Consider the following 26,219-nt stretch of genomic DNA (forward strand, 5'->3'; position numbering starts at 1 on the left):
CAGCGTGGGGATGGGGTTCCCCATCGTGTCACACTGGTGCTCCCAGGGGAGCGTCGGCTTCAGCCCAGCAGTGCCTGTTCATGGATGCTCCCGGGCAGCTCCAGGGCTGCGTTGTCCCATGCACAGCTTTTCATTAACCGTCCTGGTTAATTTTATTAAGTCCTGGCTCTGGCCGTGGAGTGAAGAGCTGGACTGGCAAGGGGCGGTGGAGCAGAAGGGAATGGGCTTTGTCCCCCTGTCCAGCCCAGGGGCGGTGCGGCCAGGGCTCCCACAGCCCTTGCGCCTCACCCAGCATTCGAAAGCCATCCCTCCAGGGGAAAGCTGTCCCCTGGGGGCTCACAGGGTCCCGGTGCCATGTGGGGCTTGCTGCTCAGTGGGGGCTGGCTGCTGGCCACCAGCTACCTGGTGGGTGCCACGGGCAGCTGCCGGCACCGGTGCTGCCCGGGCAGGAACAATGCCTGCTGGGCACCGGGAGCCCGCCGGGCTCACTGCTACTGCGACTCGTACTGCGTGAGGACAGGCGACTGCTGCGAGGACTACCATGCCACCTGCCGCCATGCCGGTGAGTGCCGGGAGGGGATGGCCGGTACCCCGTGCCGGGGCAGCCCCAGGGCAGGGGACACCAGCCTGGGCTGCTGCAGCTGGTGGCAGGAGCTTGCTGGTAGCGGTTAGCCCCGTACTTGGAGCAGTAACAGGATGCATCTGGCATGCCGGCTGGGCTGGATTTGGAGCAATATCCTGATTTTCCACTTTTTTCCACACTGAACGTCTGGCTGCTCCCAGTGCAATAAGAGAGCCTGCAGGGCAGCCTGTGGGCTGCAGCTGACGGGTAGGTAGCGCTGTCGTTGCAAGCCTCAGCGCCATCAGCGTGGGATCCAAGGAAGAGGAGCCTGGGCATCACCTCTGCCGTGGCTGCGGGCAGGACCTTGCGCGGGGACGTGGGAGCCAGGGGCTGCACTGGGGGTGACAAACAGGGAGCATGGGCTTGGGGGGGGTGCAGAGCCAGCCTGCCCTGGTGACCCAAGCCCGGGCGGGTGCTGCCTGCGGCCCCCTGGACAATTGCAGCGGTCAGCCCTCCTTAATCTCCAGGGAGATTAGTGGGGTCCCAGCTCAGCGCGATGCAGAGCCGCGGCAGCGGTGCGGGGATCAAGGCCTGCGGAAGCGGCACACAATGCCACCGCGCTGGTGGGGCAGCCCCCGGCCGGGGGTCAGGGGAAAGGGGCTTCCAGGTCACCCTGGCCCTTCTCCTTCCTCCCCTCTCCCTTCAGCTGTGCCACATCTCCCCTGCTCCCCTCCTTCCATCTTCCATGCCACTGATGCTCTCCTTTCCCTCCATCCCACCCGCTCGGCCGGCAGCGGTGGGCTGCACGGTGGGGCCCTGGGGGCCCTGGAGCAGGTGCAGCTCCCCGTGCGGGGTTGGCAGCAAGGCCCGCAGCCGCCAGGTCACCGTCCCACCCCAGCACGGAGGGGAGCCCTGTCCAGACCTCAAGCAGCGCCGTGGCTGCCTGGGGGAGCACCCGACCTGTGGGACGGCCAAAGGTAACGTGGGTCCCACGGGATGCCCACCTCCCTCTGCCAGGGTGCTTTTAATCATCCCTGTGTGTCCCCCCTGCCTTCCCGGCTGGTCTTCTGCCAGAGGTGGCCAAGATACTACCTGACTCCTTCAGTCGGGACTTCAGGGATCCCTGGCGAAGAGCTGGGCGGCTGCTGCTGGAGGAGCCATCGGGGTAGGTGTAGGGCTGGGGCCCCTCTGCACACACCCCTCCCCAAAGCTGCGACCCCTTTGCAACCCCCAGACCCAAGGGCTCTTGGCCATCCCCCTGGCCATTACCTGTCTCCCCCCTGCAAACCATGGCCCCCTTGCACACCCTCCTGGACTCATGACCCCTTTGTACCCTCCCAGAGCCAACACCGTTCTCCCCTGCCCCAACCCCATGGCGTCTTTCCAACCCCCTACAAAACCATGGCCCCTTGGCACTCCCCTCTTAGAGCTGTGGTGGCCTTGCCCCCCCTGGAGCCACTACCCTCCCCACCCCCCAGACCACGGCCCCTTTGCATTCCCATACAAAGCTATCATCCCTTTGCGCCCCCTCTTAGAGCTGCGGCCCTTTTGCAACGCCCACAGCCATTACCCTCCATCTCCCCCCCCCCAAAACCATGGCCCCTTTGCACCCCCCCATCCATCAAGAAAACACCACGACCTCTTCCCTACCCTCCAATCACCTTTTTCCCCTTTCTTCCCCCCATTTCCTCCCTTTTTCCCTTCCTTTCCCCCCTTCCCCAGCTACTGTGGCTATTTTCGCCTGACACAGGTGGGCCCGCTGTGCCACGGGCGGGCCTGGAGCCGCCGCCTGCGCCGGGACAAGCAGGTGTGTGTCAAGTGCCGGGGGGGCACGTCCCACCGCCGGCCCCACTGCATCGGGCATGGGCTGCAAGGAGCCAGGTGGGTGGTAACAGGGGGAGGGGGGCTTTGGGGGCGCAATGCACCCTGAAGGGGCATGTGTGCCCTCCCCATGGGGAGCATCTCTCCATGCCCCTGAGTCATCTTCCTTTTCTATTCTTAATTATAATGTATTTATAGATAAAACTAACATTATATTATGGTATGCCACAATATGATAATACTATAATATGCCATAATATTGTAGGATAATATAATATAACTTAATATGATAGGATACATCAATAATAGGTACTATAAAACAATAATACATAATATAAAAATAGATATATTTAAATAGAAGAGAATATTTCAGCTGGAAGGGACCTACAATGACCATCTAGTCCGACTGCCAACATGTATTATTGTATATATTATATATAGAAATATATGCAATTTTTTAAAAAAAGTGTATTGAATTGCTCATGGCACACCCCAGCTCTCACTGGCTTTTCCTTCCAGGACGTTTTGGGTGGCCGCCTCAGTGCTGGGGTGCCAGGGCTCGTGGGTGCAGGAGGGGCTGCGGCAGGGCTGTGCCTGCCCCCCGCCGGCTCTCATCTTTGTGTAGCCCCCCCAGGAAGGTAAGCTGAGCCTCCCCGTGCCACTGCTCCTTGCTGGGGAGGCAGGTGATGATATAAAAACGTGGTGTCTTTTATAATTTCACCCTCCTGCAGGCTCGCTGCTCGCCCTTGGAGCTGACTGCACGCATTTTCCATTAAGTATTTTGTTGAAGAATGGGAAGAAAGCCCTGCTCATAAAAATTAAAAATAAGGGAATTGTGAAAGTGTGGTGATTAATGGTGGAAGAATGTCAGGCTGAGGTTCAGCCTGGGTAAGAAGATGATGCGGCAGGTACATGGGAGGACAACACGATGATGTCATGGTCAGTCGTGACATCCTGCCATGCAATGAGCGGCCATTGGCGAGCAACATGAGGATGGAGATGGCATCTCTGTGTGTTTGGGCTGGCCCAGCTGCAGTGCAGTGTCGGTGAGCCAGGAAGGGCGGCTCAGCTTCGTGCTGGGGGTTGCAGAGGGAAATTAAACAGAGGCACCCGCAGTCTGCACGGGGGCAATGGTGCTGGTGGGGGTCTGGGTCTAGCCATGCGGCTCGGCATCCCCCACTGAGGGGCCCATCCAAACCCCCACCTCAGCAGGATGAGGCTGCTGTGAGGGGATGCCGTGCCATGCCAGGGCTGGCTCTCGCCGGGCTGGCCGAGGGCGCGCAGGCAGGCAGGGGGGAGCTCAAAGTGGGCACAGCCCCGCATCTGGAGGTGGGAAGGAGAGGGCAGCTCATGGCACAGCCATCCCTGCTACATCCCATGGCAGCCCGGCTGCAGGTCAGCAGCCAATGCCCATCCCAGGAGGAGTGGGCTGTCCCCATCCCCACAGTGGGGACTGTGGTCCTGGGCTGCCCCAGCTCCTGCAGACTGCCAGGTGCCCAGCTCCCTGCAGTTTGATGATTTCCAGGAGGACCTTCTCCTTCTCCAGCAGGATCTTGTCCTTCTGCAGCTGCAAGGTCTCCTGTAGCTCCAGGATCTCCATCTGCAGCTGGCTCTGCTTCTGCCGCCACTCCCCAGCCACGCTGACATGGCCTCACCAGCTGGGCTGAGACCACTGTGGCACTGATGGATGGCCTGAGCGGAGCAGAGAAACCCACTAGAGATGGAGAGGGGATGCAGAGCCACAGGGAACTGCCTACTCCCGCCCTTTCTCATGCCCCTGCCATTGCTGCACAGCCCTCCCAGCCCAGCTGCTCTCCACGGGAAGTCAGGCTGCCGGGCTGGGATGGCGATGCTGAAAGCAGACCCCAGGATCACTCCCTGCCAGCCATCCCGCAGCCTCCCAAAAGCTTAACCTGCAGGATTCGGCCTTTCCCCTGAGCCACCTCAATGTGCTGCATCTGGTGGTGGTAGCAGGGCCGTGCACCCGGTCAGGTCCCTGGCTGCCGCCGCTCCCCTCCCGCTGGGCCGGGGCCAGTGTGGGTGCTGGGCAGACAGCCACGGGAAGCAGATGTGGCCGCAACCTGTTCCATGCTGAGGTGGGGCAGCGCTGGGGCTGGGGGGATGCGGGGCACTGGGTCTTCACCTGCCCATCGGCTGTCTGCAGCTGTGAGCCAGGGCAGCACCTGCAGGGCTGGATGTTCCCGGGGGTCTGTGTGCCTTGTGGTTTGGGGGTTGAGCCCCTGGGCTGCAGTTGGGGGCTGCAGCCTGTCTGCTCCCCCATGATGCGTTTGGCTCCCACCAGAGCCCCCCCTCCCCACCACCCCTCCTGAGCAGGGAAATTAGAAGGCTTTGACATTGAGGATGTTCTTGGCCTCTTTATTCGGGATAAAGCCCAGGCTGGCCATGGCTTAAAAACCAGGTGGTTGGATTCGAGCAGCACAAGGGGGTACGAGGGGTCCAGGGCATGTGTCTCCTCCTCCCACGCAGGCCCAAGGGCAGGGATGCCACACCACAGGCAGGAGTGCCCCCAGTGATGCCATACTGGTGGCCTTGGGATGGGGATGGGGAGTTAGAAAACATTGGGAACGAAGTGAGTGTGTCCCGCACAGCAAGTGGGGTTCCCCTGAGTTACACCACCGAACCTGCAGTCCTGGCTGGCAGCCAGAGAGCATCCAGCAAATGGTGGGATGTGGCAGTGTGAGCCAGAAGCCTCATGGCTACTGGGCTTGGTGTGACACCGCTCCATGCCCGGAGCTGTCAGGCAGCTCCAGATGGTGGTCCCTGTTCCCCCGGTGCATTGCCCTGGCTCAGCACAGGGGCCAGCCCACACTGCACCAGCAGCCCCTGCACCAGCACAAGCTCCTGCTCCAGCTCCTGGGTGCTGCAACCCAGCCCTGGCACGGTGGTGGCACTTTCCCCCAGCACCTGCAGCGCCTGTGCCACCAGCTGTGCCCTCACCAGCAGCACAGCCACGGCTGCGTGCAGCCTGGAACAGCCCAGCGCCTTCATCCCCCCACGGGCAGCAGCCCCTGCGGAGAGAGCGGGCGAAGGAGGCATGAGCGGGTTGGGGTCCCCCCAGGCACAGCTGGCCTGGGGGACAAGGACATCAACTTGTCTGCCCCAGGGGCTTCGTGCAGCGCTGTACCTTGGCTCCAGTGGTGCCTGCAGTACTGCAGGTCCTGTAGGACGCTGGGGCCCGCAGCCGCCAGCCAGCGCAGAGCCGAGGCACGGAGCGGGCTGCTGGCGTGTGCCTTGTCCAAGAGCTGCCGCAGGATGGGGAGCAGCTGCTGGGCCAAGACAGCCGGCTCTGCAAAAACGTTGGGTTCATCCTCCTTGTACAGGCTGGTGGCTCTGGGGAGTAAAGCCAAGGCACAAGTGAAGCCAAGGGCCGGTGCCACGGTCCCCCTTGAAGCCCGCAGGTCTGGCAGCTCACTTGTTTGCCTCCAGCTCCTCCACAATGCCCCTGAGATCGAGAACGGGGAGGTGCCGCAGTAGCGAGTTGAAGGTTTCAGGGTACTCCCCAAACTCTCTCAGGAGGAGCTGCAGGAGGCTCTGGAGCCCCATGTTGTCCTGCACAAAGATGCAGCCGTGCTGGAGCAGCCCCCTGGGGTCCTGCCGCAGGAGGCTGGCAAAACCCGAGGCCTCGTGCCGGACCTCCTGCTCCTCATCTTGCAGAAGGTGAATGCCCACGTTTATCAGCCTGGCGAAAGGGAAGAGAAGGGAAGGGAAGGCCACTGCACCTCCCAGAGCATCTTCAGCCTGCCTGAAGGGGAGGGAAGGATGAACTTCCAAGGCAATGCTTCCCCAAGGGACTTTTCTCCTGGACTGTGAAAGGCACAGCCACCACCCAAGAGCTTGCAGCTTAGGATGGTGTGGACTGCGACGGGGATTGAGGGACCCAACGATGCAGTTTGCTGCTCATAAGGGACTGGCTGCTTCTATTAAACTGTCACCCACAATTTTTTTGTAAGTTGCAAGCTCTTGGGTGCTAGTGATTTTTGAATGAGTGGGGTTTTCTTTAACACCCTTGAATTTTTTGCTGGGGAAACTTTTCACAGAGTCAATTAACTTGCAGCACACTGGGGCCTGGGCTCCAAGGAGCAGTGCTGCTAGGAATGCACCACGACCACGGGCAGCACTGCTCCTGCAAGCATGGCCACCCCAGGGGATGGGCTCAGTAACCTACCGCAGAGCCACGGGGACAAGCGAGGGACAGGCAGCATGCAGGGATCGCCGCACCACGTCGGCACCTGCCATCTGCAAGGAGCGGGCAGCCGCCAGCCGCAGCACCTCGGATGAAGCGGACCGGCTGCACTCCTCCAGCGCTGTGCACCATCGCTCAACCAGCGGGCTGGCCTCGTCCCCGAACCTGCCAGAGGCCAGGGAAGAAGAGGGAATTCAGGCACACCCGAGGTCGCAGGACCCAGGCGCAAAGCTGTGCTGTATAGGCAAGAAGTCAGGGCTCTGTTTCCAGCAAGGACTAAGGAAAGATCTGGAAGAGCCAGGCAGAGCCCCCCTGGCAGCAGCAGGGACCTACCAGTGGGCGAGCAGCAGGCTGGCAGAGCACAGTGCCTGGAAGAGGAGGTCGGGACCAGGACACTCAGCCTCCACCACGTGCAGCAGCATCTTCAGACATGCTGCCGAGGAGCCCTGGAGCTTACAGGAAGCTTCCTGCGACCACGAGGAGGGGTCTCTGCAAAGATGCAGCAAAGCCTCAAGGTACAATCTCAGGAACTCTTTGTCCCTTCTCTCTCGCAGCACCAACCACAAGCTCTCCTAGTTGACAATGGGAAAGAATGTTCATGGTTAGTGGCCCCGGCACCGTGGGGTGGCAACCTCAGCAACAACCGGGCAAGTGCCCTGCACCCATGCACCCTCAGCCCAGGGAGCACAGCGTTTCCCAGTGAGCACCCAGGATCTCATCCGTGGAGTGCATCGGGGACCCTCTGCTTTCCTTGGTGACTTTTGAGCCTTGTCATACCAGCAATGTCAGCCCAAGAGCCTTCTCCAGCTCCTCGCACGTTCCTCCTGCCCTGGAGATCACCCAGCTCAGGACAGCAAGCTGGACATCGGGATTCGGCTGCCGGAGAAGCGAGCAGGCAGCGCCAATCCGCTCGCCATCCACCAGCCGGGCTGCCTCGCTGCACACAAAGCGGGCCATGGTTTGGTGGAGGACGGCCAAGCCCACCTGGAGGAAAATGAGGATCCCCTTTCCAACACTTGGCCTCCAGTAAGGGGTCCCCACCCCCCACCCCCAGGCTCGCTGCCAGGGCGGCTATGGCCGTGACTTTCCAGGCAGGCAGCAGCACCTGCAGCTCGGCGCATCCTGGCTTCCCCCGCGGTGGGAGGCTGCCCAGCTCAGTGCTGATGGCATTGTAGATGCTTTGGGTGAAGCTGTGGCTGAACGATGCGGGCAGGAGGGCGAGGACCTGGAGGAAGGTGGCGCGGATGAGGGGGCAGCGCTGGGCAGGGGTGAGCAGCCAGCCCCGCGCCTCCAGCTGCAGAGCCACGGGGCGCAGCGCCTCGGCCGACAGCCTGTGGGGAGACACGCTGCCTTAGCACAGGGTCCCTGGCACCGCAGCGGGCGCTGTGTTGTGGCCAAAAAGCTGTGTCTCGGTGTAGGGCAACCACAGGGGCCACGGGCAGGGAGACAGCACGGGACCACTCACCCGCTGGTGCCTGGGGTGGGGGCCAGCAGTGCCTGCATCTGCAGCAGGCACCCATGGACGGTGTTGTGCGAGCGGACCTGTCCGGGTGAGTCAGGGAGCTGCTGGGCCAGCTGCAGGAGGAGCCCACAGCGCTGGGGCTGTGGGACGACGGGCACCAGTGCCTTGGCAGCCATTGCTCGCACGGCATAGATGGGGCTCCCTGCCAGCCCCAGCAGCGGCTCCAGAAAGTGAGCAGAGGGGCTGCAGAGCAAAAAAGGGACCATGCAGTGATGCTCTCGGTGGGAGTGAAACCCCCCAAGGCACCATGGGACCACCTCCCACTGCAGGAGCCCATGGCTGAGGCAGAGCATCCCCACTGCCCCACTACCTGCCAGGGTCGTCGGCACTGGGCTGCAGCTGAGCCAGGAGGGTGAGGATGGCGTGGAGAGCGGGGCGCAGGCAGGGCCCCCCCAGGGTGGGCCCCGTGGCCGCCTCCAGCTCGCCCAGCAGCACAGCGCCCAGCTGGGGATGCTGCCCGAGGAAGGCCTGCAGGCTCACCCCCTCCGCCGGGCAGCCCTCCCCACAGCTCCGCTGCTGGCCCAGCAGCCGGGACGTGAGGGCACCTGCAGGGACAGAGCCAAAAGCAGCATCAGGTCCCACCCAGCCCCTGCCGGACACCCCACCCTTCACCCCAGCCAGGGTCCCAACCCTGGAGGGCTGCACCAGTTCGGCAGGGATCTCTCCTGCTCAGTACTCACTGAAGAGCTGGATGGCTGCGTTCCTCATAGCCCAGCACGGTGAGCCCAGGCCCCGCAGTGCCAGGGCCACCATCGGTGTGGCGTGCCGCAGCAGCGCACCGCCCAGCCCTGCGCCGCGCACCAGCGTCTGCAGCACGTGGAGGGCACACACCTGGCAAGAGTGCACAGGGCTCAGCGGCACCACACAGGGATGGGGCTTGGGCTTCCATGCAAAGGGAAGATGGTGGGAAGAGACGCGGGAGCCAAGGGGCCGTCAGCTCTCGGGCTGCCGGCATGGGCAGCGTGGCCAGGGCTGCAGATTTTTGCTCACTCCGAGGTCTCTGCGCTAGCGCAGCCTCATGCTGGAGTACCCGGTGCGGCTCTCTTTAGGGGACCTCACACAGATCACCCTGTCCCCAGATGGGCTGCAGCAGCCAGGAGCTCAGTGCCCGCTGTACTCACCTGCGGGAGGTCAAGGGTCTGGTCCCAGTCCTGCGGCAGCGCCATGGTGGCCAAGGCCAGCAGCGTCTGGATGCAGCGGGTCAGCAGGGGCCGTGTCAGTGCCGGGGCCTCCCCACTGACAATGCAGAGGAAGAGCATGGGGAAGCCGGCGGCACGGCGCGTGATTGAGCTGCTCCGGGGTCCGCTCAGCGCTTCTAGGCCCTGAGGAACAAAACCCACCCAAGATATGGCTGGAAACCTGCTGGCTGGAGCCTGCAGCTGCTCTGCAGGGGAGGGCACAGGCTGCACCAGCCCTGCACTGCAGTGTCTTGACTGCCAGGTGGGTGCTCGCCCCAGGGTTGGGGGAACGTGGCCCTGTGGTTCCCCAGGGCACAGGGGGAGCGTCGGGCAGAACAGGCACAGTACCTGCTCCAGCACAGTCTGTGGGATGGCCTGCAGCTCTGCGTCTGCGTGGTTCAGCAGAGCGGCACAGAACTTGGTGAAGCCCATGCTGCAGCCCTCCACTGCTCCCTAGGGCAGAGCGGTGTCAGGCCCCCGCACCCCGGAGGCTGCATCCACTAGCCCCCCATGGCCCCCAGAAACCTCTTTGCAAAGGACAAGGAGAAAACAAGAAGGCATGATGGTGGTGGGGTTGTGGCGGGGTTTGGCACTGGGATCCCAGACGGGGGCTTCCAGCCCCATGTCCTGCCCCAGAGCAGACCCTGCCCCTCTGTGTTCACCCTCCTGCGTGCCAGTGAGAGCCCCTGGCTATTGGCCCAGGGCAGGGAGACAGCCGGAGGGGTGGGCAAGGGCCCACACCACCGCAGGTGGGACACGCTCTTACCCAGTGCCGGCACCGCAGCAGGATTTCCTGGAACACTCTGGTGGCTGTCTGCAGGGTGGGGAGCGACAGGAGGGGCCCCGATCCGGCACTTAGCGCCGGGGCCAGCAGCAGCTTGGCCAGGCCCCCCAGGAGCAGCCCTATCTCCTGGGAAGAAGTGGAAGGTCACCGGGACTGGCAGTGGGGCTGCCCCATTCCTGCCCTGCTCCACCATCACTGCCACAGGGAAGCACAGCAGGCGCTGTCACCCCCAGCATGGGCACCCTCGGTTGCCAGTGCCATTGGGCAGTTGACCGCCAGCATGCCCACCAACACGCGCGGGCTCCGCGGCACGGCCATTTCCCAGGCAGCTGCAAGGCCTGTGCGGTGGAGGTGACCTTTTTCCAGGCAGCCACTGGTGAGGCTGTGGAGATGCCAGGAGGGGCGGCTGCAGGGCTGCAGTCAGTGCTGCAGCTGGGGTCTGTCAGCGCCTGGGAACCAGGGGGCTACATCACGGCCAGCAGGGAGGTGGCTGCTTTTGGGGAGGGTGGTGGCTGCACCCTTGCTGGCAGCGGGTGAGGATGAGTGTGGCAGTTCCGAGGTAAGGGCAGAGATTCCCCCTTGGTCCCCAGGGAGGGTGAATGCCCCAAGGGGGGCTAAAGAGCCCAGTTGCTGGGCTGGGTGGTGGGTGCCATGCCGGGCTGGTCCGGTCCCCGCTGCCAAGGGGAGGGGTGCCTACCTTCACTGATACCCAGCAGCAGGTCAGGATCAGGCTGTGCTCCTCTGACAGCAGGACTGAGTCCTCTTCCTCCTGCCCCCGGCCTTTCCCCTGCATGATGAGGGAGCCGATGGCATTTCCCATGTCAGCAAACGATGGGGCAGCAGCTGCAAAAGGGAGAAGCCTGGTTTGAGTGGAGCGGTGTGGGGCAGTGCCTGCGGGGAGTGTGGGGCAGAGGGAGGGGGATGCTGCTGGTGGGTCGGGGGACCCACGGTCCCCTGTTCGGAGTGCACACGGATGGCAGTGGCTTCTGTCCTACAGTGTGTCCCACTCAGGACACTGAGTGTACTTTACCCCGCTGCTCTTTCCGAGCCATTGCTGTAAGGGCTCTGCCAGCCCCTGCGCTCCCAAGCTGCTTTGATCTGGCAAGTGCCTTGCTGCTTCTGGAAGGCTTTTGCCTCTCATTCTGTTGCCATTCCCATGCGCAGTTGAGAAAGGGACCCAAGCAGGCACTAGCGCTCTGCTCCCGCGGTTTGCCTGGCGCATCCTTGCCTGTGTGTCCTGCTTTGGACCTCACTCCCAGCCCCACTGCTGTCCCCTGCTAGAAGCAGCAAGGCCAAAGCAAGTGCATTCCCAGGGCTGGAGGGCTGCTGGGTCAAGGATGACTGTGGTGGAGGTGGCAGTGGTTCCTGGGGCTGGCGACATGCTCACCTTGCTCATCAGCACCGGGGCCTTGCTGGCTCTGCAGAGCACCCAGGAGGAAGGAGGTGATGTCTCTTGCTGTGGTCACAAGGCGGGTGAGGAGCTCCTGCCAGCTCTGCGCTAATTCTGCTGCCTGCATGGAGGCAGCCACCTCCGGCACCTGCAGCAGGCACCGCCGCAGGGCTGCGATGGCTCCTGCACAAACAGCCATCTCTGGTCACAGCGGTAGCTGCTGCAGCCCCAGCTCTCCTGCCTCAGCTTGCAGCTGAAATGGCTCGTGAGCAGGGGAGTAAGCAGGGCCCCTCGGCGAGGGGCACGCTGGGCAAGTGGAGCAGCAGGACAGGGAAACTGAAGCAAGGACGTGGCCTCAGTCCTGCCTGTACGATTCCTGCCTGCTCCAAATTCCCAGGGAGGAGACCTGCTGCAGGAGCCACTTGCCGCCCTGCCAGGCTGGGGCCGTACCGTGCATCGGTGCAGTGGCTGCTGCCTGCAGCAGGTCCTGGCACGCCACCGCATACTGGGCTTGCAGCATGTGGAGAAGATGCTGAGCGAAGCACAGGCCTCGGTTGGGCAGCACTGGGGCTGCTTTGGCCTCCAGGTGACAAACCTTCATGGTGCTGCTGTCTGACCTGGGGGAAGAGGCAGATGCTGTCATGAGGAAGTTTTCTGTCCGTCTTTTCCTAAGCAGCTCCTCCCTGCCCTGGTGCAGGCTCCTGCACCCCAACCCTACCCTGCTCCCCACTGCTAGGCTATTTCAAACCCAAGCCATTGCTGCCCCGAGCTATAAACGCAGACTCCGGCGAGACACCGGTGCTGCCGACACACTCTCGGGGGCTGCCGTGGCACCGCAGCGGCGGGGAAGCCAAGAGCTTGTACTTCTGCAGGATGATCTTCATCAGCACAGCTCCAGCTTCAGCCTCCTGCACTCGGGGGCTGCCCAGCATGTGCTGGGCCAGCTGGAAGAGAGCCAGGGCGATGGGCTCGGGGAACGTGGCGGGGAAGTAGCGGACGAGCAGCTCTGAGGCCAAGTCTCTGATCTGCCAAGAGAGTTGGGGGGAGCTGGGACATGGGAGGGGGAAAAGCATCCAGAGCAGGGCAAGCAGGGTGGGCTTGAGCCTGCTGGAGGCCAAGGCAGGCGTCTTCATGACCTTATCTCGCCTTTATGAAACTCACCTCATTAGTGCTGTCTTGCAAGCAGCTCAGCAGCACCAGCAAGTTGGGCTGGGAGAAGAAGTCCCAGCAGCCGCTCTGCCGGGCGTAGCTCAGCAGGGTGGCCATGGTCCCTGCAGTGGGGACACAGGGCAGTGGGATGGGGTCGGTGGCGAGCACCCCCACAGCCGAGGGGTGATGTTCCAGGCTGGCTGGCTGTACTCACGTGGGGGCTGGCCTTTCTTCCTGTCAGGGCTCCAGGTGTCCGTGCAGGTCTCCAAGACAGCAGCCAGCAGGAGCAGAGCTGTCTTCTTCCTCTGGTAGTTGGAGCCTGGGCTGAGCGAGGCAATGCTGAGCTGCAGCAGCCACTCCACAAAGCCTGCGGGCAGAGAGCGTGGCAGCGAGTGGTGCCAGGCTGGGCACCCACGTGCCCATCCCCTGGAGCTGTGATGGAGGTGCTGGGGTGGCTGCCTCACCCACTGCCTGGGCCAGCTGCCCCTCTTCCTCGCCTGGCTGGCTGCCTTGGGGCACCTTCCCTCGCAGCTGGGCCAGCGAGCTGTCCCGCAGCCGGACCAGCGCCTTCCTCACCGCTGCCTGCAGCAGCTGCCGGAACGAGGAGGAGTCGCAGTTGAGGTTGAGCGGCAGGAACTCCCGCAGCAGCCGCACCTCGGTGCCCGAGAGGGGCCGGTTGGTGCTGGGGCTGCAACAGAGGAGACCCAGCGCCGCCAGCCGCACACCCTCCTCGCGGGCGCCCAGGCAGCAGGAGAGCCGCTCCAGCGCCTCGCCCTGCAGCAGCAGGGACCCCGCCATGCTCTTCTGTGCCTTCAGCAGCAAGACCCAAGCTCGGAGCGACGCCACATCCCAGCCACCAAACTGACTGGCCAGTGGTGCCTGGGTGGCCGGGAGCTGCTGCAGTGTCCATGTGAGGAGGTGGTTAGCAGCGTTGCTCTGCAGAATGGGCAGGGGGGAGCGAAGGGCCTGGGAGAGCAGGGGCAGCCAGCACAGCGCCCACCGCTCTGCCAGAGCCGCCTCCATGCCCTGCTGCCCCTCCTGCCACTCGGCGCACTGCTGCCGCACCAGGACCTTGTAGACCTCGGCAGCTGCAGGACACAGGTGGTTGGTGGAGAGACAGTTCAGGAGGTGCTGCGGCAGGTCCGGGTAGGTGTCCAGCACCTGGGAGAAAGGCAAACGACCCTCATCTCCCTGTCAGGTTGGAGGTTCCATATGGTGGGGGACAGGTCTAGGTGCAGGCCACACTGCGGTCACCCGTGACACTGAGCATCTCTGGTACCCCAAGGTGCTTTTGGCCAGCTTTTGGTGGGCATCAACAAGCAAAGCTTCCCTCCCTGCCGGCAGTCCCCAGGGATGCATCGTTGTTGCTGCAGCTCACTACCCCACCAGGGATACTATCCCTTGGGTGATGCTAAGATGGCTCCCCTGGCTGCGAAGGCTGCCTGCTCCCATGGCTAAGCTGGGCAGGAGAAGGTGACAGGCAACAGACAGAGGCTGTGCCACCCCAGCAGCAGTGCCAGCTGTGACCAAGCCTCCCCATCCCCCTGCCTTCCCTACCTGCTGGCTGCCCACGTAGGGGACGATGGCACACAGGGGCACATATCTGGCTTTGATTTGCCACGGCATCAAGACCACCCTCTGCAGCATCTGCCGGTAGAGGGGTCTCTCCTGGTCCTGGAAGTGCTGGCACTCAAGGTGGTAGATCTCCAGCAGCAGTCGGAAGGAGCTGTGGATGAACTCGGACACCCCTTCCACCTGGGGGAAGAAGGACAGCAAGCTGGAGTGGTTAGGGTGGGCTCTCTCCCCTGTCTTGCTGCATCAGAAAGACCCTTTGCTTTCCCACGGCTGTGGGCTTTCAGCACTGCCCCGTGACTGCAGGGCTAGAGCTGAGGACGTGGAGATGGCAGGCAAGTGAGCCAGCAGATGTAGACAGGCTGGGACTGCACCGGTGGGTGCTGCCTGGGGAAGGTGAAGCACTGGGACACAGTGACAGGTGCCCATGTATGACAAGTGCCCTGGCCTCAGCAGTGCAGGTCCCCCTGCCCTGCTGGGCAGCTGCAGGCAAGGGGGTTGTATTCGGCTGATGGAGCTGAAACAGGCAGGAGTGTGTTACGGGCAGGGGAACAGCAGCTGAGATGAAAGAAGGAAGGGCTGTTCCTGGCTGACATGGCATGGCCCTTCGGTACCCTGGCCTTACCGGGGTCTCAGCGTTGTCCCACACCAGCTGGGTAAGCTGCCGGAGGAGCTCGGCGTCCTGGGCCAGGACGCGCGTCCCTGTCAGGCGCCAGATGGCAGGCAGGCTCTCCCGCAGGTGCTGCAGCCACAGGGCACAGGCTGTGAAAGCAGAGAGCTCCATGCAGCCCTTGCCCTCAGACTGACCTGTGGCAAAGCTGGGTCTTAAGGGGCTTAAGGACCCCACATGCAAGGGGAGCGGTTTCCCTGTTAGGTACGCAAGAGCCCAAGGGGCTTCATATCCATTGGGCTGCAGCAAAAATTAAGAGCAGTGTCCAAACCAGCTACCAGGATCCCAAAAAGCGTCTTCCCTGGGAGAAGATGAAGCACCATAGGGGCTCTGTTTCAAACCTCCCTGCCATGGCAGGGTCGTCTCCTACCTTGGAAGCAGTAGTAGTGGCAATCCTTCTGCTCCTTGGTCAGGGCACACACAGCAGGAAAGATCACGTCCAGGAGCAGGCAGGCCTGTGGGAGCACAGTGGCTCAGGAAGCAAGCAGGCAAGGGCTTTCCAGGGTGAGAAAACCCTGCCACAGGACAGGTAAGGAGAGCACTGCCTGGTTCTCCTGCTCTTACAGCAGCTTATTGCTAGCTTTTGCTCCCTGTCTGGAAGTTCTCAGCTCCTGAGGACTTGGGAGATGATGGAGGTGGCAGAGCTGGAGGCTGCGCTCTGCCTGGCGCAGCCCTGGGTTCATGCTGTGGGAGCACAGGGCAAACACTGCTGCTGCTGCTTCTCTTGTGCAGGGGCTACTTTTGGCACTGCCTGGCTTCTCAGGCCCCCAGGAGAGGAAAATCCCTGTGCAAGTGTCTTTGGAAAAAGCAGGCCCCCGGCTAACTCGCTGTGCTCAGCAGGATGCATGGAGTGGCTGGTGCAGCCTGGCTCCATCCCCGAGGGATCCACAGCCCCTGCCGGTGGCTGCCAGCCCTCTTCCAGGGCTCTCTCAAGCCGCAGCCGTTGGGTTTGAGCTCTCCTACCTTGTGGGTGAAGCTCTCCAGCTGGCAGCTGAGGATGTCCACCTTGCAGCATGTCAGCAAACCTCTGGTGAGCACCAGCTTCTCCAGCCCATCTGGCTCCAGGTCAGGGGGGACCTCCACCGCCAGCTCCCCAAACTTCAGTTCCCCCGTGCCTGATGGGAAACGGCCGCATTGGATGGCAGAAAGACGGCAAACCCAAACACTGCTCTGAGAGCAGCCTGCCCTGGCTCATCTCAAGAGTGACTGTGGGAGGTGGCTGGTGGCAGCTGGGGGTCCCAGACCCTGAGAACGGGACACAGCAGCAGAGTCCGGCTTGGACTGCTGGTGAGTGGCACTGGCCTCTGTCCCCTCACACACAAACATACCTGTTGCTGACGTCCCCTTTGCCAGAGGCCGTTCCCGGCTCTGGATGAAGCACGCACCTTGACTGGGGAGCTGGAAGAGGGTCAGCACGGCGCTGGCCCCATCCTGGGGCTGAGGGGCTGTGTTCACCAGCATGCTCAGGGCCGTGCCCGCCAGCAGCCTCGTGTCCTTGTTCAGAGCCTGGACTCGCAGGGAAGGCAAAGGCACAGCTCAAAATCCCATCTAAAACCAAACCCCATTTCACCACCCCATCCACGCCCATGCAGGTGACTACACAGGGTCCCTCGCACAGCCCAGACACCGGGGCTGTCTCTGCAGGCTTCCCTCAGGGAGGGGAATGGGGAAAGCACCCGAGAAGGACAGCATTGCTCTGCTCCCCAAGACAGGCAGCACCATCCCTCCCCGGGGCCATACGCACCTTCCCCCATGCCACCCCCAGCAGCAGTCCCAAGAGGCTCTGCAGGGTCTCACTCTTCCCCCCTCTGCTCCACACCAGGGGGGCTACATCCTTTGGCAGCACCTGGAAGAGCTGGAGGCAAGCCTGGAGGAGCAGGAGGGACAGGGGCCACAGGGATGGCTGTCAGTATCCCTCACCTCTGAAAAAGCAGTGATTCCTCAGGGACGGCCATTTGAAGCGGCTCTGTGTGTTACATCCCTCCTGGACATCGCTGCCAGTGCCCCGCCAGCCCTTGCAGGGGCTGATCCTTCCCCACCTCCCAGATTTGGCTCTTACCTTGATGACCAGGTAGCCCCACGTGCCGCCAGGCGTAGGCTGGCTCTGCAGCACCCAGCGCAAGGTGGTGGCCAGGCACTGCAGCAGTGGGGCCAGGTTCTGCCGCCAGTGCTGCCGGCCCAGGCTGCTCTCCTCCATGAACATGCACACTGTGGGCGAGGGGACAGCATCAGCCCCCGGCCCACCCAGCACTGTGCCCGCAGCCAGCCCTGCTCCTGGTTAAGCCAAGGGCTGCACTGCTGGTAAGTGGGGTGAGAACGGGGCTGGGATGCAGGGGGTGCTTTGGTTTGTCCGGTTTCCAACTGTTCCAGGTGGGTGGGCAGAGCCATCGGGTGCTACTGGGACCTGTGCAGAGATCCCACGGATCCGGCTGATCCCTTGTTTCCCCTCCCACGAGCACAGAGGACCCGGTCTGGGTGGGCAGGGCTTCTCCTGTACATTGGTGGTGTGAGCTGGGAGAAGCCCCCGGAGGGGAAGGAGCAGGGACTGACCTGACTGAAGGTCCCCAGGAGACAGCACCTGCAGGGGCAGAAGGACAGTTTGTCCTGTGTGACAAAATACTGGGGCTCGGTACCTTGGGCAGGAGGGTCCTGCCTGCGCCAGAAGCAGTCCCGGGGATGAGCAAAAGGCTGGCGTGATGGGCAGCCATGTGTCGCTGGCTGCAAGCAGGGCAAAGCCCTGGAATGGTGGGAAGAAAAGCAAAGGACCCCGGGCAGCCCAAACCAGGAGGTCCCTGTCACACAAGGGCTCCAGCAAGCCCCTGCAAACGCCAGTGCCACTGCACAGCTGGGGTCCTCTCACCTCGCTCTGTGGCACCAGGCCAGCCAGCAGCGCGCCCACCTCCTGCGCCAGCAGGGCTTCCTTCCCCACCGCCAGCCAGGTCACAATCTGCCGAGAGACACCCCGAGTCAGTTGGCCTGCCGGGACGCCCGAGGACACCAGTGCAGGGCACTTTTGGGGGAGTTCTGTGGTGTCGCCCAGGCCCCTTTGCCGGTACGGATGCAGCTGCACCAAAGCCACGCCAGCAGCGGGCAGAGGCGGCTGACACCAGCGCTCAGGGCCCGTAGCTGCTCTGAAACCACAGCCCAGCCAGCTGCACCACAGACCTGTTCCAGTTTCTGGAAGGAGCTGGAGCTGCTGGTTGCCTCCATCTGGAAAGCCAAGACACAGCGGAGCAGGGGCTGAGTCTCTGCCTCACCCAGCGCCTGCAGACCCTTGCTCAGCACCCGCGACAGCAGGAGAGCCTCCTCCAGGTGCTTGTCTTTGCATCTCTTGGTAGTACTCCTGGAACAGGACAGGGATATGGTGGGGATACACCGGCTTGGTAGGGATTGCGGTGGGGGGGAGACCCTGGCTCGGTGGGGACCGGGGTGGGTGTGCCCCAGCTTGATGGGGGTTAGGGTTGGAGTGCTCCAGCTTGCAACACTCCTCTCCCACAACTGCGCCCAGCATTGCACAGTGCGGGGGAGGGGGGAGAAGGAACTCCTCAAAGCTCCGACTCCACAGCCCAGCCCGTTCCGGCCAACGCAAGCCCTTGGTGGGGCGCAGCAGGGCGGGCAGGAGGACCCGAAACCCCCTAAAACCTGCTGCCCTGCCGCTGCAGCGCGGGCTGGATGCGAACGGGGACGAGTGGTCCCCTTGGCGCGTGCCGAGCGGAGCCCCCTCCCTCCCTCCCTCCCCGCGCCCGCGGGGTGCTCGGGGGCTCCGCGCCGGGGGATTCCCGGGGGACCCGCGCCCAGGGGATGCCGTGAGCTCCTCGCCCGGGGCCCGTGCACTTACCCCGCGAATTGCCGCAGGCAGCGCAGGCAGGAGAGCGCCGGCTGCGCGATGCCCAGCGCCCCGTAGAAGGCGGCGCAGGCCCGCGCCTCCCGCTCGGCTCCCATGGCCGGGGCCGCCAGCACCATAGAGCTGGGCCGCGCCGTGCCGGCTCAGCGGCGCCCCCTAGCGCTGCCTCCGGGCGGGCAGGCGCCGGGGGTGCTGGGGGCCGCGGGCGGAGGCGAGCCCCCCCGCCCGGCCCCCGCTCGCCTTCCCCGCAGCCCCCGGCGCCGCGCTGCAGCCCCCGCGGGCTGCGAGTCGGGGATCAAAAAGCAGCAGCATTTGAAAGCTGGTGCCACAGCGGGTGGGGAGTGCGAGACCCAGGAGGGCTGAACACCGGGGAGCTGGTGCTGCTGCCAAGCCCAGAAGCTGGACAGCGTGGATGGTGGCTGTGAGGTCTCTGAGACACCAAATGAAATGCTTCGGAGAGAAATAGTTGTCTCACTCCATCGTGCTTCATTGTGTCAGAGGAGGTTTGGTCCTCCACAGTTCTCCTGCTATGCCATGGGCACCATCCCTACTAGCCAGCATCCCTACTAGCCAGCATCCCTACTAGCCAGCATCCCTACTAGCCAGCATCCCTACTAGCCAGTATCCCTACTAGCCAGCATCACCATCAGCCAACATTCCCTACTAGCCAGTATCCCTACTAGCCAGCCTCCCCATCAGCCAGCATCGCCGTCAGCTAACATTCCCTACTAGCCAGCATCACTATTAACACTAACCCCCAGCAAAGGGACTCTGCTTCTTCCTACAGGATGGAATGGCCCTTGGAGAAAGAAACAGATTTATTCTAACACTTGGTGTTAACTATCATCAAATCCAAATTATTTCTCCAAGTCCTTTTTGTCAGTTGGCACAGGGTTGAACAATTTTAACAGGCATGATTTTAAGATGACATTTAAAGATCCCTTCCAACCCAAACTGTTCTATCATTCTATGATTTCTGTATCTTTATTAAACATATTTATGACTCCTGACTAACTCATCCCACTGAACTTCACCCAGCAGCTATCGAGAAAGTGCTCCTTGCTGGAGTTCACCCTGGAGGACTGTTTTTTCCCTGGGTTGTTTCTCACAGTGGCACTGGGGCGAGCAATGGGCATCGGCCGCTTGCATGAGCTGGCAGCACAGGCAGCCCAGGAGAGTGTGGCTGGCGTGGGCCAGCGTCTGTGCTGGGTGACTGGGAGGATGCTGAGATGTGGTTCCCTGGGTGAGTGATGTGCTTGGGGACAGAAAGGCCCCAGTCAGTAGTTTTTGGCAACATTTGCCAGCAGCATCCATCTCTGTCCCACTTTAGAAATCATCCTGGAAGCCCAAATGCCCTGACTGCTGCCAATATAAACCAGTGAAACAGCCCAGGATTCACCTCAGGTAAGGCAAGGCAGTGCAGGAGGATGGTCATGTCCCTCAGACCTGCTCCTCTACCCCTGAGCACCATGGCCACCCCTACAGGAGTGGGGGAAAACAGTGCCAAACCAGAACTCCCATGTGTGCCAGCACCCAGACAGGGGCAGGGCAGGGGGGGGTGCTCCCATGATTTAGGGTCCCCAAAGATCCTGTTCCCATCCCCTTGTGCTGCCTGCAGAAGGGAAGGGCAGGGGACGGAGAGGGGGATTTTTTTCTGGTTTCACCACAGGAAGGATTTTCAAACACTATAAATTCACTTTTGACAAGTGAACGGCTAAAGCAGATTAACCTTTTTGCTAATCTTCTATAATGGCTTTGGAATCTCCTTAACCAATAAGAAAATGATAAGAGCCTGTTTCTTTTCTTTTTATCTATATCTATATTGTCCTCCCTTGTCTGCATTTTTTTTCTTTCTTGTTTTATTTTCGTTTCCTTTTCTAATATGAAATAGCCCAGCGATCCTATCTCCTGGAGGCTCAGTAAACAGAACATCAATAATCCCTTTCCTTTATTCCTCTCCAGTAACAGGGTACAGAGAAGTGTCTGCCGATTGGGATTTGATTACCAGCAGCTATCAAAAGTCTCTTTGTAAGATCTGGGTCCTAAATCCTATAATTCTTTGATAAAAGAAGTATTACCAGTCCATTTTCTGAAGTGAAAGGTATGGGAGGAATGAAAGAAAGCAATCAGCGGAGATCCTAATAGGCTAAGTGCATGTGCGGTGAGAAGGCAGGGGCGGGCAAGGGAAGCCAGGGAAAGGCGTCTTTTGTTAAGGATGGGGAAGGAGAATTAATCCGCTTCAGGTGTATGATTATTACAGCCAAGAGCAGAACGGGTTGGATCCTCCACCTGCCCGCAGCATGTCCCAGCTTACCTTCCCTGCTGTCCCTCTGGACTGGCACAGCACAGGGAGCAGAACCTGGCTCTGCGTCCACCTTCTGTGTTAGCATTTGGGTACAAGGATAAAAGCTGGGAGCAGTTTGCGATGATGCCTGGTGTTTGGGCATCTCTGAAGTGCTGACAGCTTGGCAGGACAGCAGTGAACTTCTCAAACCTACAGCAAATATGTAAAGATTCATAAAGCATGCTTATAATTTATGCTATGCCATCAGCATAGCTGAAGGTGAGGCAAATAAAGGGATGGAAGAAAAAATAGTGGTTTGCTTTTAAGTGAGATTTTACAGAGGTTTGGGGGTCGCAGGTAGAGCGGCTCTGGGGCATCTCTTCCCAGCACTGGAGACCAGCAGGGTAGAGGCAGCACAGGCAGAAAGCAGGGCCCAGGAGAAAGGGATGGGGACAGAGTGGTGGCTCTCCTGGAGACTGGCTCTCATTTTTGTGTGGTGCTGGAGAGGCTGCTGGGCTGTTCAGTGTGAAGTCATGAGATGCCACGAGGACCTTTGATGCGTAGTGGTTTCACAGCACTCACCTGTGCATCTCCTTGGTGTGGGCCTGTGTAGAGGGATTTTTAAAGGACCGAGGACATATGTTACCATTGTCTGGGTTGGACAACCCAGGCCTGTTAGTTGAAGCTGCAGAGCAGTTTTAAATTGTCCTGGGAACAAGCAGTGGGAGAAGGAAAACAAGCTATGCACAAACCAGAAGGCAGGTGCAGAGCAAGTCCTGTGGACCATGAAATCAACACACTCTCATCGGCACACTCTGGTAAGGCACCTGCAGCATGCCCACCGATCAGCGACACGGACCCCCACGTGGCCCAGAGACTTTTATCCAATCACCTGTGTGTAAAGTCGGGTGAGCAGTCGGTTTAAGTTATAAATATAACCTGTTTGTTTAATAAAGTGAGCACGGCATGTAGCCATATTGGTGTGATTGTCGTGGCTTGGCCGACTCTCCACGGGGGACCCTCTTCGGGCCTGGTATCATCTCTCCCCTGAAAAAAAACACCAAGTGGGAGAGCATTCCCTGTGTGAACTGCCAAAGCCTTGCTACTCTGGCTTAAACCAAACTGCTGTGGGCAAGAACCTTTCCTCAGCAACCTGAGCTCAACCACACCTTCTCTATTTTAAACCCATCTGCTCATTTCAGTTATAAACCCAAGATGGAAGATGTCCTCTCTCCTCCTGTGGACCACATCTGCCAGGCCTTGCTGTGCCCTTGGGAGGGTCAACGCCAGCCGTCTCCTCCCATCCTGAGTCACTGCTCTTGGCCATAGCCTCACCCCAGTTTCTCTCACTGGACAAAAGTTGTTGGGAATTGAACTGACAAAGCTTTGGGGAAGCCCGGCTGCCCCAGCAGCCCTCCTGCCTGCTCTGGGCTCAGCAAACTGCCCATCAGCTGTGGCACCAAGATCGTGCTCCTGCCTGAGCTGCTGCACATGAAGGCAGCAGGCAGAAATCCTCCCGTTCCCCTCCTGATGCCACGCTGGGGTACCGCTCAGCTGTGCAAAAGGTGGCTACATGCCACTAAGCTACGCCACAGAGCTGCTGCAAGCTGCCAGTAATCTAATTTATTAAGGTCTTTGAATCCTTACAAAGAGTATGTTGGATACATGCAAAGCATCTGCATTATCACTGTGATTAGGGCAGTGGAGATGGGGGAAAGAGGAAGGAGGGAAAATACAATTTCTCTGCTTTCAGCAGAAAATAAATCAACTTTTGCAGAGAGTTATGGTGCAGCCAAAGGCTGTGCTATCATTAAAAAAGATTTTTTATTAAGCTGAACTCTCTCCTCTCTCATATTGTATGATATGACAGCTCTCTTTTGATGGGAAAGCTTTCATCTGGCCAGAGAAAGGGATAATTTGCTTCTTTTAAGGAGTTAATCCTCTGGTCCATTTCCAGGCTGGGAACAGCTATCCTCCCCCTTCCTTGGATCGGAGGCTGCAGCACAATGGAGATCATAACCACCTCAAATCTACACCCAAGATGGAGAAATCAGATTTCCTTCTCCAGTCATTTTTGTGGGATTAGCTAAATCTTAGATCCACACTAACCCTTCACAAAGCTGCCAAGATTAGTTAGAATTTATTTTATTCACAGGGGGGTTTACGGTTTTCTTTCCAAAGGGATTATATCTCTCTCTCTATATATATATTTAGGGTGGCTTCAGTCATGAAGCAGCTAGGTTAGAAGGAGAAAAAGTGTCTGTGTGTATAAAATAAAAACTTGGCTGCAAGAATGACAGTCACTTGAAATGCCAAGACAAAGCAGCAATTCTGGATGGCTTTGCCAGTCCATTTTAAAAGCCACATAAGCTGTCTTCTTCCCCTGTAAGACCCCACTGTGGACTTAGTGCACAGAGAGCAAACCCCGCTCAGCCTGAGCTGCCCATTCCCGCAGCCGCGGCTGCCAGCAGAGGATGTCTTCAGAGCCAGTGTCGGAAGCCGATGCCAGCAGGAGAGGCCTCAAGAAGCCGTGTTCATTCAGCATTGAGGACATCCTCTCCAGCCCGGCAGAGAAGAGTCCCCAGGTCCTGGCCCCACTGTGCCTCCAGAGCATCTTGGACTGCGCACCCAAGGGGCTGTGTGAGCTGGAGACCATCCAGGCCAGCTCCCTGCAGGAGGAGGAGGAGGAAGAGGAGGAGGAAGAGCTGGAAGGGGCCGGCTGCAACTGCTGCTGCTGTTCTCACACGACTGCCCGTTCCTTGCAGGACTCAGTGAGTTGGCTGGGTGAGTGTTTGGGTTTGACTCATGGCGTAGGGCTCGTGGTGGGGCTGGAGCCAGCGCTGCATGGAGGGGAAAACCTGGGCCCTGGGCAACACCATGGTGTCCGGCCTGCCACCGCAGCGGTCCCAGACCCCAGCTCTAGCAAGCTGAGCTCCATCCTCAGCATGGTTCCCAAGAGCAGGCACTTTTATCTGCAATGCTGCCAGAGTTATAAAAGCAGCAAGTGCTATTTATTACTGGTTATTACTGGTGTAGTGTAAAACACTTGAGAGGATGATGCTTCTGGGGGGAAGTTCTCTCTGGAGTGTGGGACCTCATTGTCATGCTGCCCATGCACAGAGCTGTACCTGTGCTTCCTGACAACACCAGCCCTGGGGGGACCTGACTTGTCCTTTACGGAAAAGAGGTTTTGGCTCTATCTAGCAAAATTACTGCATCCAGGGGGGAAAAAAAGTAGTAAACCCTTAAGAATGCAGTTCAAGAACATCCTGAAAGTTTAGAAATCCCCTGTATCAGGACTGAAGCATAGCTCCTCACTGGGCTGTGTATTTCCAGCTATTTTCTGGAGCTGGCCATAGCGTAATTGGTAAGTAAACAAGGAAAACCCAATCAGTGCTCCCCACCTGCATGCTTCTCCTAAAGTGATGCCTTAAGCCCTTTTCTCGCTTGCATGGTGATCGCGCAACTCATCACCAGCCCCAGCTGGCTTGGCTGCCTCCTTCCAAACAACATGCATGAATGCAACTTGTGCCTGGACTGCTTTGAGCAAGATGGATATTTCAGCTGCCCCACATCTAACACTGCCACCGTACCTCTCCCCTTGCAGACGCCCAGTTCCCCTGGCCCATGCGGCTCTTCCACTCAACGGTCAGGGTCTGTAAAAGTCCACAGGGGAACTCGAGTGAGCTGCAGACTTTCCACCAGATCCAGCGCCGGACACGCCGGCACCGCACCATATTCACTGAAGACCAGCTGCAGGCCCTGGAGACACTTTTCCATCAGAACCAGTACCCGGATGTCATCACCCGCGAGCACCTGGCAAACCGCATTCACTTGAAGGAGGAGAGGGTAGAGGTGAGATCCCGCCACTCTGTGAGGTGCTGTTAGCTGCAGCCCCTGCAAGAGCATAGACCAGGGCATGTTCTGTATGTATGAACACACAGACATGCCCAGTTCTACTCGTTCCCTGCACCCAAGTGTATAGTCATTATTTATGTGATCTGTGTGACTTCTGAATTTGCTATGGGGAGTGGGGGTCCCAGCTCCCTGCTGCCCCTTGCATGTACCTGAGCAGGATTGCAGGGGAGGGATTGATTAAATTTTGTCTCAAACTTTTATACTGGGAAATGTATTACAATATCCTAACGCTTGTGCTGTACAGTCCAGGAACGTACTGCCTGCCACCCCTCCAGGTAACACATGAAATGCAGAAGTTCTTTTCCTGTTTCATACTTTCTAGGTTTGGTTTAAAAACCGGCGTGCCAAGTGGCGGCATCAGAAGAGGGTGTCTGCTTCAGCACTGCTTCTTCAAGGCACCAAGAAGCCCTCGGAGGAGAGCCGTTAGTGGCTGCAGGACGCATCTCTGCAGATGAACACCAAGAGCATCCATTTCTTGTAGCTGACAGGCACCATAGGGGGGTAATCTGAGGGGAACTAGCGAAGCACAGGGAATCTCTGTGATTCCACAGGACAGGTAAAAGCAGACATGGCACTTTCACATCCCAGTTTCTCCTCCAAACCTAGTTCACATAGCAAATAACTCACCAGGCATGATCCTCAGATGCTTAAGCAGAAACCGCTGCCAAAAGCCCCTGCTGGGGCAGAGCTGTACCCATGTTAAATGCCTGTGCTTCGGGAGAAGGGGAGAGTCCTCCTCCTGTCTCTGCCCTGTGCAGCCAGTAGCTGTGCTTGTTTTACTGCTGTAGATCTGCAAATTATCCTGCAAATGAATGTTTCCTGTTTTCAGCACCATGATGGCATCTAGAGTTGCTCTTGGGGTTGAGCTTACCGAACAGGCCATGTGTTGCTTGACAAATGAACATGGACTTATCCCTAAAGCCCATGGGAGAGGTGACCCATGTGTTGGCGGTGAGCAGGTCCGGCACGGCCAGTGTTCAGGTCATGCCAGTGGCTCCCCACCAGCACGAGGGGTGCCGGTGTCCCAGCAGGGCGCGGGGGGTGCCGGTGTCCCGGCAGGGCTCAAGGGGTGCTGGTGTCCCGGCAGGGTGTGAGGGGTGCCAGTGTCCCGGCAGGGCCAAGGGGAAACCATGTCCTGTAAAGCTGCCAGAGAAATAAAACTGACCCGGCACCGCGTGTGTGCTGTGCTGAGCCGGTGGTGGGGGACCCTGGCCAGGCCTGCCCTGCCTGCCGGGCCTGCCTGTTGGGCCTGCCCTGCCTACCCTGCCGACCCTGCCTGCCCCCGGGAGGCCCCCCGGCGGGCCCCGGGAAGACCGGGGCT

General features: G+C 60.0%; 3 protein-coding genes across 5 annotated transcripts; 2 read left to right on the forward strand and 1 right to left on the reverse strand.

The window, feature by feature from the left end:
• Window positions 1-61: 61 nt before the first annotated feature.
• Window positions 62-3,498, forward strand: LOC102049787 (somatomedin-B and thrombospondin type-1 domain-containing protein-like). Of its 3 annotated transcripts, XM_055704523.1 has the most exons (6): window positions 62-562; window positions 1,357-1,539; window positions 1,637-1,727; window positions 2,285-2,443; window positions 2,903-3,021; window positions 3,115-3,498. In XM_055704523.1, exons 1-5 carry the CDS (start codon window positions 355-357, stop codon window positions 3,006-3,008), a joined length of 747 nt encoding a protein of 248 aa, XP_055560498.1. In that variant the 5' UTR covers window positions 62-354; the 3' UTR covers window positions 3,009-3,021; window positions 3,115-3,498. The 3 variants fall into 3 exon arrangements, with proteins under 3 accessions (XP_055560498.1, XP_055560492.1, XP_055560485.1); XM_055704517.1 differs by having other exon boundaries at window positions 62-1,539; XM_055704510.1 differs by having other exon boundaries at window positions 62-1,539; window positions 2,313-2,443.
• A 1,245-nt stretch (window positions 3,499-4,743) lies between these two features.
• On the reverse strand, window positions 4,744-18,836 carry LOC106631539 (thyroid adenoma-associated protein homolog). The gene is made up of 31 exons (XM_055704475.1): window positions 18,691-18,836; window positions 18,018-18,195; window positions 17,713-17,799; window positions 17,403-17,430; window positions 16,912-17,060; window positions 16,597-16,719; window positions 16,238-16,358; window positions 15,816-15,967; window positions 15,223-15,307; window positions 14,808-14,944; window positions 14,168-14,365; window positions 13,075-13,771; window positions 12,825-12,977; window positions 12,623-12,732; window positions 12,326-12,486; window positions 11,912-12,078; window positions 11,459-11,644; window positions 10,769-10,914; window positions 10,054-10,197; window positions 9,636-9,740; window positions 9,231-9,431; window positions 8,790-8,940; window positions 8,420-8,654; window positions 8,053-8,292; window positions 7,693-7,918; window positions 7,365-7,571; window positions 6,921-7,159; window positions 6,570-6,752; window positions 5,817-6,083; window positions 5,529-5,734; window positions 4,744-5,412 (listed from the first exon to the last, which is right to left on the reverse strand). The coding sequence occupies exons 1-31, from the start codon at window positions 18,813-18,815 to the stop codon at window positions 5,141-5,143; spliced, it is 5,679 nt and encodes a 1,892-aa protein (XP_055560450.1). The 5' UTR covers window positions 18,816-18,836; the 3' UTR covers window positions 4,744-5,140.
• A 4,177-nt stretch (window positions 18,837-23,013) lies between these two features.
• GSC2 (goosecoid homeobox 2) lies at window positions 23,014-26,095 on the forward strand. Its single transcript, XM_027813998.2, has 3 exons — window positions 23,014-23,764; window positions 24,588-24,835; window positions 25,221-26,095. The coding sequence occupies exons 1-3, from the start codon at window positions 23,455-23,457 to the stop codon at window positions 25,323-25,325; spliced, it is 663 nt and encodes a 220-aa protein (XP_027669799.1). The 5' UTR covers window positions 23,014-23,454; the 3' UTR covers window positions 25,326-26,095.
• The last annotated feature ends 124 nt before the right edge of the window (window positions 26,096-26,219 follow it).

The sequence above is a fragment of the Falco cherrug genome, chromosome 1 (assembly GCF_023634085.1).
Source record: "Falco cherrug isolate bFalChe1 chromosome 1, bFalChe1.pri, whole genome shotgun sequence".
NCBI lineage: Eukaryota > Metazoa > Chordata > Aves > Falconiformes > Falconidae > Falco > Falco cherrug.